Below are 16706 nucleotides of genomic sequence, written 5' to 3' on the forward strand. Positions count from 1 at the left end.
GCTCCCAGTGGAATGGGTGCCTGCCTATTACATCAAGTTCATCCTCTTTGGAGCCATACTATAGATCTAAGATGGATACTAACCCAGGCCTGGCTCCAGCAAGCTAGTTCTGAATTAGCTTTTCTAACACTTTCTGCCAAAACCAAATATATTGCCCCTTCTTCCCAAAGGGAGAAGGTAGGCTTCCCGTCTCCATCCCCTGGGTGCACTCTCTGCCAAATTCGGGGAAATCCATAGCTTCAGGTGCATGCTGGCATGTATCAGCATCAGCATTGACAGTGCATTGTGGCCAGGTGAGCCCCCTTCCATATCACCAGGGCTCGTGGTCATGCGCTTCAGAATCAGGGTCACAGTGATCACCAGGCTGCTGTGAATGCACAGTTGAAGCAAAGTAACAGCAAAAGGAGCAGAAAAAATGACAAGAAGCAGCATCAAAGAGATGCCTGCTTCCACCTACAAAGAAGCACTGTTCTTTTCATCTTGATTAAAGATCCTGCTCAGGGTAATCTGGGACTTCACCGTCTCCCGAGAGAATTTCTGTAATCTGGGTTGACAGCAAAAGGAAGTGAGCATCCTCAAGCAGGGCCTCACTCCTCAGCTGTTTCCCAAGTCAGCTCTGTTTTCTGCCATCTCCCAGTTCATATCCATGGCAAGATCTTGGGTTTAGTCCGTAAAGTGTTAGTGAATTGTTTGTCGGTTACATCAGGATTTTCCTATCCACTTTTGATCCTCTGAGACTACTCTGTACATACAGGGCACTGTTAACTAAATAAGGCCAAAGACTCAGCTTGTAGCTGCAAGACATAAAGCATCCCTAGCTGGAAGTTTAGTTTTGGAATCAGTTGCCAGCAGGGACAAGAGTGAAATCTTCAGTCAAGAGGTTAAATCTTGCCAAATAGTAAGATGCTCCCTGTGCACCCTAAACCCTTGCTAATTGAGAAATTCTCCCAACCCTGTGCTTCCTTCAATTCCTGGTTCAAAATTCACTGTTTTATTTCTTGCACAAAGGAGAGAAGTGCTTCGTTCATAAACAGAGGTTTATTGACAGGGCTGGGCTCAAGGTGTGCTTCTGTGAGATTACAGATCATTGGGATCAGCCGGAGCCCCTTTCCCTTTTACCTTTCCTCACATTTGTCCTGCCTCAGCATCTTCTCTGTGGGTGTGCTAGCCAATACGAGCTTAGTTTTTTCCACTCCATTTGGCATGTGGTTCCTTCTTTTTCTCAAACAGCTTCAGCCCCTAACTTGCCCTTCTCCAGCCTGTCATCTGCTACTATTATCCAGTTGTACACATAGCACAGCTTAATCGTAGTAATATATTATGCCTATGTGTGTGTTTTTCCCCTCCTCTGGGTATTTACAAGATATCTGTGAGTTGAAGAGCAGTCTGGAAGGCTAAAAATTGTTAGTAGACCACACAAAAGAGTTTGACAGAAAGAAGACGTCGTTCCTTTTTCCAGCTGGCAGCTTGTCATCTCTCAAAACAAAGTTTATTGCTAATTTATTGCTAATAGAAGAAACTGTGGAGTTCTAAGATATATTAAAAGGTAAAAATTGTTAGGTCCAAGTATTACATAACAAGTGTCTGATCACAAACTAAGTAACAGAAGTGCAGAAGTTGAGCATTGAGTAACTGGGAGTCACTTTGTTCTTCAGCCAGTTTACTGTGGATCAGCTCTGAAAAATACTAAAGGAAAGCTTTAAAAAGCACCATACTCTTCACTTGTTAATTTTTTTTTTTGTGGAGCAGAATCATAAAATGGCAAATACTGGTTTATTGTATGGTAATTTATAGATTTATTTCCATACATCCTTTGAACCACATTGAGATATCTGAAGATGATGCATACAGAACTATAAAGCCAGAAGTTTAAATTAATGTCTTGCCCTCTTAGTAGTAGTAGTAGTAATAGTATAAAATTCTGGGACTTTAAAAATTTTATTGGTCCACTCTACAGAGCACCATATTCTGGATATTCTAAACAGTTCACACTTCCATAAGCAGAATTTTTGGTATGATTTTGAGATTTAAGTCCTTTCGTCCCCAGCTGAAAAAAGGGTATAAGCAGGAACCCGTGTTCCAGATTGCCAGCTTTGTTCCTGCATTTTGAACTGGACAGTGACTTAAATCTTGTTGTTAAAGTTTTGCTTCCTCCTACACATCTACTTTGGAGAAAGTCCTAAAGCACCTCTGTCTTTAAAGGGTGGAGGAGGTTGGCCTCCTCTTTCCAAGCTATGTGGGAAACTCCACATGTTTCCATAGATTAGATGAGTTGCAACCGCTTTGTTCCCCAAGAAGACTTGATCTCCAGGTGGTGTTCTCTGAGCATGAAATAGTTGAGCATGGTGCAGAGGCCACCACTCCTTTCCTTTGAAACACAAAGGGCAGGAAAGATTATCCCTTAACTTAGGTCACTTCTCTAGGATGGGGGAGGCCTGAGTGCAGACTTTGGCTCTTGTTTTTCTAGGTGGAAGAAACAGTGCTTGGTGGGATAACTCAGAGATATACTTCATGAGTGGAGAAAATACACCACTTCTTGTTTTTCTTTGTTTCCTTTTGCACACTTAGGTGGTTTTCTGCTCAGCCTTTTGCATTTCGTAGGTCTGTTTTGGAGGTTTATATGCAGCATGTGTTGTATGTGGAAAGAAGAGTGTCCGCTTGAAGGCTGTGGGGGCCAGATTCCTAAATTCTGGTGTGAATCTCCAAGCTTTGCGCTCATGATGTGAATCACAGCCTCACCCTCTAAAATGAAAAATTAGTAGACATGTTGTGATTATAGCGTAAACCACCAACATGGATGGGCAAGATAAGCATATACAGTTTTGAATATTAATTCCCAGCTGTGCAAAAGGAACTGCTTTTGTGAATTAGTTGCTTTCCCTGATCCAAGTTTCCTTGTTAGACCATTCCCTCTGCCGTAAAAACCTTTGCTTCTTGTGCCAATGAAGGAGATTAATCTTCTAAAACCTTTAGCATACTACCTGCAACATTACAACATTAAAAATAAATAAATAAACCTACCACATAGTTCCCTGGTTTCAGATTTAAGGTTCACTAAGAAGTCACCTCTCTTTTTCCTTTAAAAGAAGAAAACCATATAGAATAATAGAGTTCTCTGTCTAGCTTACAAACCCATCTGGAAGGAATTTTGTCTGCAATAATTGTGGGCATTTGATTTAGCTTTAAATCCCTGTAGGTAATTCAAATGTAAATTTATTGGGGTGAGTTTATCCCCAAACCGCCATTGGATCCAATGTTTTAGAGATGAATTTGGCCCACTGCATGGAAACTAGAGCCTGCATTATTTCTGTTGCATCAGAATATTATTACATGTTGTAATGTCTGTTGTTATAAGCAGACCTTTATTAGAAATAAAGTCAATACAGGCAATCACCTGAATCACATATATTTTTCAGACCTTTAAAGATTAGTAACTCTTTGGTTAGGAATATGTTTACAGACTGGTACCTAAATCACTCAGACAACACTGGTCTAATCCATTATTCAGTTATTCTGTACTTGTTTGAGATAGATAGTCCTTTTGGTTAAGTAGAATTCTTTGCATTTCACATTCTGCTTCAGAAAAAAAAAAGTTTCAAGAGGCATTCAGCACATAATGTAAACAATGCCATCTGTCTTTTTCTTTGTAAAATCTTCTTTGAGATAGCCCCGATATGCCTACTGTTTTCAATCACTTAAAAGGCAGTAATTCAATTATATAATTCTCTATGTAGGAGCTGCCATTGCTTTCAGTCCACTTCCAGTCCTGACACAAGTAAATCACTTTGATAAGATCCCCTTTTTATTTTTTTTTTCTGAGGAGACTAGCATAAGTAATGATGCCAGTGATAGACCAAGGACAAAATGACCATAATGGGCTTTCTGTAGGAAAGAAAAACATGTGCCATTGTGATTTATCGAGTTACTTGGAAAATGTTTTTCCTTGGAATTTCTGCAACAGCCACACTCTCCAGGCGAAGGGCATTAGCAAGTATGAATGGCCAAATGGTAAATTCAGACAAAACCTTCACCCAGCAGCAGATTTAAACAGCTATCACTACCTAGATTTCTTAAACGGGAACAGAATCTCAAAGCCATTTTGGAAATGTGCCTAGGTCATATTCAGCATATTCATGCCACCTACTTACATGGAAACGCGCTCGGAATGTGTAAGGTTGGATCTTCCTTACAGACTGCTGTGGCTTATCGTGCAGATATGCCTTCCTTCTATTTAAAAATTGTTTGGGTGACTTCAGTGCTTTGTGCCACCAGCAAGGCGGGGGCCTGGCAGACACGTCTAACCTCCCAGAATAGACATGGCACAAGATCAGTAGTATCTGTAGACTTCCTGCTATGAACTGGTTTCCATTCTGATGCTGAGAAAGCATGGTTAGAGCTGAGCTGTCTCTAGACACATCTGTCTCTTGCCCCTGATTTCAGAAAAATGGGAGAGCACCAGATGAGGTGGTCAGGTGTGATGTGAAAGCTTGTTTGGCAGGAGCTGGACCACAGGTGTCTCTTTGAACCCAGATTGGTCACTCAGCCTGAATAACCCCAGAGCTTGCATTTCCAAATCTGTGAAGAGTGCTGGTCTTATATTCCCTGTGTGAGACCACATCCAGGAAAGGCAGTGGGAAGTTTGCTCTACTTCATCTGCTGAAGAAGCAGTACCACACAGGTAAGAGGCGATGAGCAATGTTAAAACACCGCAGGCCAAGTTCGGCATTTCCAGTGACATGCTGTGGAGGTAACCCTTTTGTTAAGTAATTTTGGAGATTCTGTGCGAGAAAGCCATGATCTGAACAGGGAAAAGGCAGCATGTTCACTGTATTTAACCTAATGGATTAGTAGGCTGTTCAGGATGTTATTGATATGGTGTGTTGTTTCCTTTCACAGAGAAAGCGTGGAGAGCCTTATCCAAAAGCATTCCTATGCCCGATCCCCCATTCGAACCTACGGAGGAGAAGATGATCTTGGAGATGATAGCCAGGCAACACAAAGCAGAGGTAGGAAAATGTGCTCACGAGGTAAACTGTGGTGACCTAGTTATGCTTGAGAAAAGGAGGACCACAGTCAGTACTGTGTTACTCTGAAGCATTTCTCTGGTGTGTCTTTCTGCCATTAGGTCCTATAATGAAGAATAATACTTGTTACCTTACGGCTCTTCTGGACACCTGATATGCCCATGGCGCTAGTGTGGGTGGCTAGTTCAGGAGGCAGCTCAAGAGATGCCTATACAGCCTTTGCCAGCAGAAGAGAACTATCTCTGCTTCCTCTTCAACATGGCTGAAAAACAGGCGACTTCGTTACCATGGTGCTGAGAACAAGCTAAGGCTTCCCATCCCTTGGCAGGACTTACTAGCTGGGGCTCAGCACCATTTGTAAAGTATCATGTAGATGTGCCATTTGCTGCCCCTCCAGCCTTCTGTGAGCAGAGGACTTGGTTCTGACCATCTTCAACCAGCCTGTGGTTAACCTGCTTTGGTTCTACAGGAAGAAAAGTCCATAGCTCCCTGGAAAAGTGGTGTTTAATTCTTATCTCTTGGTCTCTAAAAGGTGCTTTTCCTGCTGAGGCAATTCACCTCAAATGCTTTATCAAATGGTTTGTCTACTTTAGCAGTCGCAAGAGTAGGAGCAAAGCAGAGCTGTTCTTTGTGGGGCTACTCACTGGACAAATTGCATCTGTCATAATTTGCCACTGGAAATAGTTCTCAAACCCATCCTGTGGGATCTCTGACTAGCATAAACTTGTGGTGCATTATACTTTGCATGTTGACTTTGTGACCTGCCTGACATGCAACAGCCACTTGAGGTAAAGCAGTTCTATCTGCCTTGCGACTGGCAGTGCCCTTGTCTTGTCCTCTAACTTCATACAGTGTTGCTAAGATAAGAGCATTATTTCTGTTCATAAGCTCTTTGGACTTCTGCAGGGAAAACACGCTTATTTTTAACCACAAGTTGCTCTTCAACAAAATGTGATTAGGTGGGCTTGTTCATACACGTCTATTCCGAGAGCAGTTCCTTAGATTGCGGAGTTTCTGGAGCAACTCCTCAGCTGGTACAATGCCATCCTTTCACATACTTCTGGGGGATTACCTCGCTTCACGTCAGCTTAGATCCTAGGCCAGTTATTGCTGAAGACAGTGTTAAATTTTCCCTTGCCAGAAGTGCTCAGAGCAAGGCACCTTTTCTCGAAGAATTACATTTCTCCCTGGTATGATGTCGTGCTTTGGGAGTGACAAAGTGAATAAGGGGAACCTCAGTATGAGAACGGGCCTTTAGAGCCTTTCTTTTCTGAAGAGAATCCTGAGGAAGGTGCCAGAGAATGAAGGAATTGTTTATTAAAATTAATTTTATTTATAATATGTACAGGATACAGTTCTGCATTTACTTGCAATATGGCAAATAAGTGAGGAAGATGATGAGTTGTGGCAACCAACTTTTTTCTGATCTGGGAGCCATATGCTATCGTAGGACGTGGTTGTTCTGGGCAACCAGAGGCATGCACAGAGGGTAAAACATACTGCTCTTGCAGATGACTACCTTGTACTGCCTTCACTCTCTGTTTAGGTCTGGTGTCCTTAAAAAAGAAAAAGTTGTCCAAGACACAAGGAGAGAAATAATGACCTTACTGAAACTCCACAGACATTTTTATTTCTTCTGATGCATTTGAAAACTACCTTGCATGCAGAATTGAGGGGTGTCCTTCTATATGTACGAGAGTTGACAGCCAAATACAAACACTGCTGAGTGGTGTGTGTTATAAGCCCTCTAAGGCCTTGACTGCCTCAGAATTACTACAGCACATTTCCTTGGCGCTGGCAAATGAGACTTTTGGAGTACTAAGTTGTAATTAGAGACCATTGCAGTTGGAGGAGGAAAGGGCACTTATGGAGGTTCCTCATGAGAAGGAATCACATCCTTTCTTCTGTGTAGAACAAGGAAAGTCTATCACTGCTATTTATTTCTAATTACATCCAGAGCATTCTCATCTCAGCTAATTTCAGCCATCTAAAGATGGAAGTGGCTAGCCTTCAGTAGTATATTTATCACAAGAAGTCTGTTTCCAAAGGAATTAACAGATATGAAATATATAAATCCAATTAAAACTCTTTAATGCATAATGTCTGGGTGCCTGTGCTCCAACATTCGCACATGGGATTCATGGTAGCCACCTGGAACAGAGCCAAATGTAAACCTTCTCGTCAAATCCAGATTCACATCCTGCTTTCCCTGAAGTGCCATAAAGCTCAGGGTGTGGTGTTATCCTTATAGTTTGGCTCTGGATCCTAACTCCCCAGCAGTTAGGATTTGGTTCAGTGGTGGGGTCAGGATTTGGTTCAAGTCTGTTTTTACTGCTGAGCTGACACAATTTCTCTTCCCTGCTACTGGGCCGTTTTACTTGTTTCATTAAGCAGAGGAGGAGTTAATCAAGAGTAGCCCTCTTTCTGATTTGAGAATATATCCCTAAAGAGTTTTATGATTTTTTAAAAATAATAATCTGCATTTTTTCTTTCTATTGTTGTTTGCTTATCGTTTTGTTTTGAGTACGTGGCTACCATTGGTTAGTATACATAATTCCAATATGTTTACCTTGACAGATAGATGTCTTCATATTTTTTCTTCTCACAATTTGGATGAACTATCTTCTAGAATCAGATTTCTGAAACCAATACCTGTTGTAAAATTTGTTTTCTCAGAATGTTTTGCAGTACTGCCTTGGCATTATATTTTGCCAAATATTCTTGCCAGTAAATCTATTTCTCAAAGAAATATTTCCTCCATGGACAAAGTTGGACAAGAAAGAAAATACAGAAGGGACATGAGTTGGATTACTGTTTGAATAGGAATAAAAAAATAAGAGATTATTTATAGGATTTTATTGTATTCCCCATTTCTAGAAATCAGATATCTGATGATGACCAGATGCATAGAGGAACTGCAGAGGTGAAGAGCAACATCATCACCAGATTATTTGAAAATGACCATGTATAATTACCAAAACAAATTGTTCATTGGTTTCCCCAAAATTTTACTGTCAAAATAAAATAAATAATTAGTTCTAATTTAAAGATACCATTTTTCCTTTTTTTTCTGATTTTTCAATCTTCAGAGAAAATGTGTTCTGAAAAGGTGGAAGATTTGTGAAAAGAATTTTTGGAACTTTTAAGATTAAAAAAATACCAAAGAAACCACTTCCATTTGATCAAATAGTAGATAATTACCCCAGGAGCAAGTTTTTAATATTTTTGTGCCTTTCACTTAAAACCCCACACCTCTTACTATGATTTAGCATTAGTGTTGTTTCTTAGAGCACTGTACACAGTTGGAAAAATAACAAATGTTTTGACATTTTGGAATTTTTTGTTCTCTGTTTTGGAAAAAGCCAAGTTGAATGAAAAGTTGTGGTGTTGGCAAGTTTTACTGAGGTAAAAAAAAAAAAAGGAAAACTTGTAGTGCAGATTACATTTTTCTGCATTTTTGCCAGACTGAAATTTTAGAAAAAAATAACCAGTTCTGCTGAGGATCTGATGTAAAAAGCTACAATCATGTCTTGAAAACAGGGCTGTAATGCAGTGAGATTCCACGTCAGGGCAAATGCTTCAGTGTTTAGTGGCAGCATTGCAAGGTTCTTCAGTGTTTAATACCAAAAATGTCCAATGTGCAAAGCTGATTTTACCATGCAAGCCACTGCAACCAGCTTCTTAAAATGGAAATTTGTCTAAGATGCAGTGATAAAGGACAGCAACTGGCCAATAATATTATAAAGAAAGATACAAGGATAAGTATTTGGGAAGTATTTCTGTTGACAACTTGTCATTAAAATTAGCCTTGCTGTGAAAGACTTTTTTCCCCTTTTTGCTATTTTACCAGCTTTGTGTGTTGCAGTGCAAATGTCAGGCATTCTTTCTCTTTGCTTGCAGGGTCAGCCTTTACAACATCTGATAACCTGTCTCTCAGTTCCTGGGTATCTTCCTCAACCAGTTTTCCTGGATTTCAGCACCCACAGTCTTTGAGTGCCCTGGGTACCAGCACTGCGTCCATAGCTACACCCATTCCTCATCCAATCCAAGGATCTCTGCCCCCGTACAGCCGCCTGGGAATGCCTCTTACACCCTCTGCTATAGCCAGTTCCATGCAAGGTAGTGGCCCCACTTTCCCTTCCTTCCACATGCCTAGGTACCACCATTATTTTCAGCAGGGTCCTTATGCAGCTATCCAGGGACTGCGTCACTCCTCTGCAGTGATGACACCATTTGTATGAGTGATGTAAGACAAGAGAAACATGAGATTTTAAATGTACAAGTTCGGTATGAAAAATACAAGGGACCTTCCTGAAAGGCCTGTGGCAGGACTGCTGAACTCGTAACAAACCAGCTAAGAAAAGGCGTTATGGATATAGATTCCTCTATTGAGGGATCACAAGAAGAGAGCGTGCAGCTTGGAGCTGCTCACAGATCTATGTGTAACACAGCCAAAATGGATCCCAAAGTTCCCAGGATTTTTGGTCACGTGCAGCTTGTTCCAAAGGTGCATTATACCTAGTGGAAAGAGATTGTGTTTATGCAGCAGTGTACAAGTTAATTGTGTATAGGGTTTTTTTTCATATGCTAGAAGAATTCTGAAAAAGGCAATACTCTTACTCATCTTCATCTCTTCTTGTGACTGATGAGCATCTCAGCAGAAAAACATATTGCTATAACTTTGAGCATGTTTTAGGCTATCTCAGCACGCATTTGCTGGGAATGGGACAAAGTGGAAAAGTCCACTGTCCTTTTTAAAAGACTGGCTTATATTCACCAAAAGCAGTATTTCTTAGTTGCTACTATAATCCCAAAGAGAAAATTATTAACAAGTCTGTCTGTCTTTGTTTCTTTCACAAAACACTTACCAGTTCCAAAAAAGAACTGTGTTACAGGAGTGCAGCAGTAATGATGTATTCTGTCCTTCAGTCTAAAAAGAAGTTTGTCCTATATCCTAGGAGGAACAATTTAACTGTCTGTTGAGGTATGATGAAGGAAAATGCTGATTTGGGAAAATCTGTTACTTAAACTTAGAAACCCTAGATATCGAATCTTTGAATCAGTGCTTGTTTGCTGCTGCACTTGCCACCACAGACCTGTTTCTAGCTGCAAATGTGTACCAAGTTAACTGAATTTCAGGCTAGATCAGTCTATAGACTCTCTGGATCAAACTGTAATCAATGGGCTCATATAAGATGAGTAGCATTGAAGTATCTTTTTGCTTGTTCTGATTTCTTGGGTTTGGTCACAGCTGTTATTATACAAGCTCTTTGTCCAGGAAAATGAGGGTTGTACTTTCTGTTTTTCCTTGTCCCAGTAGAATGGTGGAGTTTCCTTGGGAAAATATCAGTGCAGAACTTCACATGTAATTTTTTTAAAATTCATATCCGCTTTTCTTCAGTTAGTAATTAGGGTTCTCATTCAAAGTACTGTCCACTTTTTCTAGTATGTTATGTCTGATGCAACAGAAGTATAAGAAAAAAATGTCCTCTCTGCAGAGAGCTAGCATGAATCCTTTGCACTGCTGAAAAGAGTACTAGTGCGATGCTGGTTTTCTGTGTGGTGGGAGCTGGGATTTCACCGTAAATAAGAAGTCAACACAGAGTTTCTGTGTAGAGTTGCATCCAAGTTATAGATGATAACGCATCTATTGATAAAAAAGAACTAGCAATCCAATCTCATATATTAAAGATCTGTGTAGAGCTGGAACACAGAATGGAAAACAGACTTTTTTGGTTATTTGACTATTCTCCTCTACTTTTGACCAGTGTGTGTTGGTATTGTATGGTAAGAAGCAGAGTACAGTACACTGAATCACCTACCTCCCACGTCTGTGAAGTGCAAGGCAAGTCATGCACCTTTTTTTGTCCCATTGCCTCGTCTTACATGCCCCATCACACAGAGCAATGACAACCACCCAGGCTTTTCCCAGTTTCTACTGTAGGCCAGTACTTGCATCCCACAGATAAGGGCCATCTTTATGTATTTCCCAGTAGCTGACTTTAAAATCTTGTCAAATTGGCCATTTCAATCACCTCAGCTATCTGCAGTATCATCCTAATTTCCTTATACTCACTGTTGGACCTGCTGATAAAAAATGACCTGAGGCAATTTGCAACTTCTGTGCTCTGTGTGTGAATGAAAATGAACTTTTATTTACAGTTTCTGGGTTCAGAGCTACTACAAGGAGTTCCATAAATGAATATAATAGATCAACCTCTGCAGTATTTAAATAGCTTAGAATGAGATGCTGAATTTGGCTTGATGTATCCAAATACTAGATTTTGCTCCAGGCTATCAGATACACCGGAAAAGGGCATGTTGCAAGGTTGTGTCTACTTATGACCCATTTTGATATAATCCCCCTATTTTACAGGAAATTAGATTATACTGGCCCCACAACAACATAACTCTTCATGTACATATGTGATTCCACAGAAACGAGAATTTCAGAGGAGATTTGGAAGAAAATTTTAATTCCTCTCCTTCAGTTGCTTGACTTCTGTTAGAGTTGTATGAAGGCCCTATGACAACATGCACTAAAGCCTGTGGGGAAATTCTATTTATCTCTTTCCCTCTGCAGCTCCATTAACTTATCTGAAGTTTCAGGGGATGTGGTTAGGTTCAGAATTCAAGCCAGTAGCTTTAATGCTGATACTTCCATCAGGAAATGGTCAAGTAAGTAGGCAACTTTTATACGAATCTAGAAATAAGTCTGGAACATGTAGGCAGATTTAGGCATGCTTTACAAGTCACATAAAGCCTGCTTATCCATTGACCTGTCCTTCCTTCGTGAAGCAAATTCAGAGAAATAAACTGTACAATCTCTTTAGCCCTGTCCCAGTCCCTGTTCTGAAAACACCAATATTTGACATGCAGAAATGCCCCTGATACTGTTTCAGAGAAAATTCTCCAGGCTCTTCCTGGATAATGAAACTGGATTTTGGAAACATCATTTACAAAAACATTAAATGAAAGACAAGTGCTTTTCACTATGAATAAAATATGATTCAGATCTGAAAAAGTATGGCAGTAGACTGTCCCTATCTAAAAACATAAGGCCAATTCCTCATCCAGATTCTCTGTGATGAGTTTCATATTGTAGATGATGCAGAACTATCTGTCAAAATCCACAGCTTGATTTTTCCAGTCAGATCAAGTCTCTCTCAGTGGGCTCGTCCCTCCTCACACTGCTCTCTGGCATATGCTGCTCTCTGACGGTTTAATTCCTTTGCATCAGAAACCCACTGGGTTCCCCACTAATGCAGAATCACAGGCAGATCCCAAGCAAGGGAATGAAGGAAGCTTGTGAGAGCCTTCCCCATGAATAAGGTCAATAGGTATGTCCAGTTCTCACCTCTTCTTCTTTGCCCTCACAATGCTACCTCCAAAACCTGTTGTGTAGAGTTGAGATTGACAGGGACCACAGGACGCCTAACAAAGAGATCTTGCCACTTTGCAAGGCTTCTTCTCCCTCTCCCTCTCACCTCCCTGTGGGCAGGGGGCAGCATGGGAGGGATTCCAGGGATAAAAATCCTGCCCCGCTGCAGTCAGCCACAAATTTCTTGACTGTAACGGAGACAGGATTTTATTCAATGTTCTCACCTAAAAATAAAGTCTGCTGTAAGAACAGTGGCTGCAGCGACAGCAACAATTTAGGAGTTCTACAGAAAGGACTAAAACCCAACAACACGATCGGAAAGAAAATGAATGTAAATTTGTAATTAATTGGTTAAAGAGTGAAATCGCTTTTCCTAAAAAAAAATTTATCTGTACTACTTTGACAATAACTCAGTAATTTATTTAAGGAGTTGCTGTACTGCTGTCAAAATTATATCACTTTCAGGACAGAACATCTGTTGCTGGTAGACAGTCTAGGAATGCCAAATATAATCTAGAGTTTATTTTCTAATATAATTCACATTTTGTATCCCGTGAGAAGTGCTCTTCACCTTTATGAGCTCTCTTGGCTGAGCAAACTGGTGCTGGTTTATGTTGTTGGTTTTTTTTTAAGAAGGGTAGAGAGAACATGCCTGAATATGCTTTCAAAGAGAATAATAACATTATCCTCCAAAGTGTTAAAAGTACTTTTGGGTGTTTTCTGGATTACCCTTTTATCCATAGTTAACAGCCTCAGCTCTTTAATCCAACAAAAGTGTCCCAAAGACTAACAAAGCTGATTTAGATGCATTTGTCTGATTTTTTTTTCTTCTACTTTTGGAGCTCTGAGAGAAGCTAGACTTAAAAAACATTTTAAATCAGGCTGCTTGCTTTGCAGTATTGCTTTATATGGCCTGAGGCAGTGTCAGAGATAGAAATTCAGTGCCACTGGGTTTCAGTGGTACTATTCTAGGTATAAACTGACAAACAAGCATAGACCAAGTGGATAAAGGTACAGAGTTTCTAATGGAAATTCTTCGTGAGTTCAAAGATGGTAAGTTGTCTGATCGCTAACATACTTGGTAGTACAATCTATAAAATGCAATTGCAAATTTTCTCCCAGAAGGCTTTATCCATGGAGGCTGGGGCACTGCATGAGCATGTACATATGATGTTGCCACTTCCAACATCCAGCAAACACTGACCAGCATTTGAAAATGAACTTCTTTAAAACTGAAAACATTTGGGCTGGCAACTTGATGATGCACTACATCCTCTTTATGTGTGTGTACTATAGGGAAACAGAAATGTCAGTGAAAACCATTGCAAAAACTTGGGGAGCTTTCCAAAACTGTAAGTTTATATAAACTGTGGTAATTTACCCCTAGATAAGGTGTAAAGCAACAGTGAGATCAGTGTAACACTTAGGGCTCCTTATCTGGGAGGCAGTTGTGGCCACAGCGCTTACACTCATCATCTGCAGAGGGATGATGTTCACTCACTGCAAGATTAATTTTGGTTTTAGTGAGATCCTATTCTCACTATTCCTCACAGAGCATTTTCTGCTGCAGGAGTTGTGGTTTCTTTACTAACCACTTACTTGCTGGCCAGAGGATTTATGTATTACGCTGTAATAAACTGCCCTTGCGTATCATCTGTAGTTTATCAAATGGCAACTTCTTTTTCTTTATTTTATCTTTTTAAAAGAAAACTAAGCAGTGATTTAAGTAAACTCTGAAATAACTTTTAATGATAGTTTAAAGACAAAAAATACAGTTTGCTGTATTTTACCTTTAGCACATTTAAACAATCTTTTTTAATTATTATTATTGTACCTTCAGAAACATGAGGAAGGATTTGGTTTAAAAATAAGGAAGGCAAAAAACTGGATGTAACCTCTTTAACAGAATGTACCACAGTTCTGCTGTTTGCTGTGTTGACTTTGTTGTTTATAATGCATTGCTGAGCACATTCACCATGTATTGAAGTGTGTGTTTGTGTGTATGGGGTGGGGGTAAGGGGAAATCTTTTTATGGAAAAAGAAGTTATGAACGTAAACTATGAAGCAACATCTAATGAAAAGTTTCTTTTTAAGTGCAATATATTTATTTCTGCTAGAAATATAATATCAATATTATGTAATATTCGAAGCATTAAATGTTATTTGTAAACAGCTTAAAATTATATATATATATCACAAAAATTGTACAGAAGTGCAAATGTGTGGATATTCAGTTTCTTTCATTAAAATATTGGGTGTTTTGATATATCATTCTTATTTAGCCAAATCTTTCTGCTTCTGTTGTTTTTCCTCTAACCAAGTCACTGAGTGCAGTGGAACTGTAGACAGATTTTTCTGAGAGTGCACAAAGTCCAGTAGGGCTGCTCATCTGCAAAAAGTGGTCTAAATCTTGGATCCACATGGAGTGATAGCTGTACTGTAGTTAAATACGATTGTAGTTTGCATATAGTTACACAAATTATTTTTTTCAAAGTGCTTTGCAGTCATGTTCAGAAAAATTGCTGGTTTTGCTACCAGAGCCCAAATAAGTGGCTGAAATACGGGGTTCCCAGGATCCCCAAGATAATAAACAGAGACCTAGGAAACATAGTCTAAGAGGAAAGTGGAAAGGAATTAGGTCTGTTTAGTCTGGAGAAGTGAAGATTGTGGAAAGATATAATAAAGTTTTCAAATGGATGAAGAATGTAAAGAAGCAAGGAATAAATTCCTCTCCATATCTGCTGCAGGCTCTTATTTAATAGGATTTTTGTTCTATTTTAATAGCATATATCAAAGTAAGGGAGAGTTACCCGAGACATCTAAGATATTCAAAGAACAGGGTTAGTGAAGCACAGCACTAGATTGCCTAGAGAAGATAAGGAGTAATGTCTATCACTGGAAGTCTTTAAGAACAGGTTGAACATGCAGTAGTCAAGAATGATGTGATTAGAGCTAATCTTGCCTTGGGACAACCAAATGATCTCTTGAGGTGCTTCCAAGCTTTCTATGAGAGCCATTTTCTGACAAAATCCTCATTTGCTCCAAAAGTCTTTGTTGCACACCTGTAGTTCAGCTTGTCCTCGAATCAAGATCAGCTGCTGGTCTTTTGCAGCTTGTTCACAAAAGTTGCTGGCTTACAAAGAAACTCGATGTGACAGAAGAGCTGCAAGGTCCTAAATGAACACCAGCAGTATAGCCTTAATTTGGTTTTGTCTGTGACTGCAAGCAAGGAGAGAACAGCCTGAGGTAATTCAAATCCACTTTTAACTATGCTGAGTTGCAACCTTGCATTAATATTTTTTTTTTTTTTACATTTGGAATATACAAAAATGGGAACAGCTTACTGAGTTGGTAGCTGTATATGAAGCCTTTTGTCTCTGTATTATATTTTTATGCTGTCTTGGTAGCAAAAAACATGTATTAGCTCATGTATACTCAGTGCTGTGAAAGTCTTTTGCTTAACTTTATGTAGAATCACGACCTTTGGGAACAAGTCGGCTGTGCAACAAACACCTGCATAATTGGAGCCTTTATTTGCTTATTGTCCAAAGAGAAATCAGGGGATTAAACAAAGTGAAGATTCTGAACTGCCTCCCAGTAGGGTTACTCTGAAGAGACTGATTAGTCATGATGACTGTAGGCTGCCTTGTGTTTCATATTTAGAAAACAGATTTATATCCAAATTATCTATCTTGGAGATAAGCAGTGCAGAAAACAAATGATTTGGAGAGTGGTATTTTCTAAACTTCCTGTGCAGAAGCACAATCAATGCACAGATCTAATGGTATGCTAGAAATAAGGAGCAATAAATGGTATTTTGAATCATGAGTAAAAAGACCATTTCAAGTACACATAAAATATTTAGATTATACACCATCTGTTCAATATATATAAACAAACAATAATCAGTCATAATTCTAAGAATAAAGAATTAAACTGTCCATCATCTAATGCCCTAGATCCTTATTTATGTTAGTCATTGATATCAGGCTTGGTCAGTGAGGCTCTAGGGATTTTTGTGGGAACTACAGAAGCTGATCCTTGTTCCCCATAGTAATAACCAGAGGGACTAAGAAAAACCTACGGGGATGCCTTCCAGGAAAGTTTGCCAGAGAGGTTTTTTTGAAGAGTAGGATGATAATTTCTCCCAGTGCAGAGAATATTAGATAATTCACCACTGCAGCATTTCTAGCTCTGTTAATATAAAATACAGTTTTACAAGCAAACCCAGCAAAATCTGGTATTTTTAAGGATTTTTAGGTTGGAAAGCAGGCTTAATACAGGGACTGCATTGACTAAGT

The 16706-nt window shown here is 39.5% G+C and overlaps 1 protein-coding gene across 2 annotated transcripts in view; it reads left to right on the forward strand.

Annotated features, from left to right (window-relative positions):
- The window catches only part of TBX20 (T-box transcription factor 20), a 40364-nt gene extending 25681 nt beyond the window's left edge, over nt 1-14683 (forward strand). The window contains exons 7-8 of one of the 2 annotated variants that reach the window (XM_075056953.1): nt 4897-5006; nt 8925-14683. In XM_075056953.1, the coding sequence (XP_074913054.1) occupies nt 4897-5006; nt 8925-9265 (451 nt within the window). In that variant the 3' untranslated portion in view covers nt 9266-14683. Of the gene's footprint in view, nt 1-4896; nt 5007-7901; nt 8067-8924 lie in introns of those variants that run through there. The other variant, XM_075056960.1, reaches the window with a different exon arrangement.
- Nucleotides 14684-16706: the final 2023 nt, after the last annotated feature.

This window comes from Buteo buteo, chromosome 2, assembly GCF_964188355.1.
Source record: "Buteo buteo chromosome 2, bButBut1.hap1.1, whole genome shotgun sequence".
Lineage (NCBI taxonomy): Eukaryota > Metazoa > Chordata > Aves > Accipitriformes > Accipitridae > Buteo > Buteo buteo.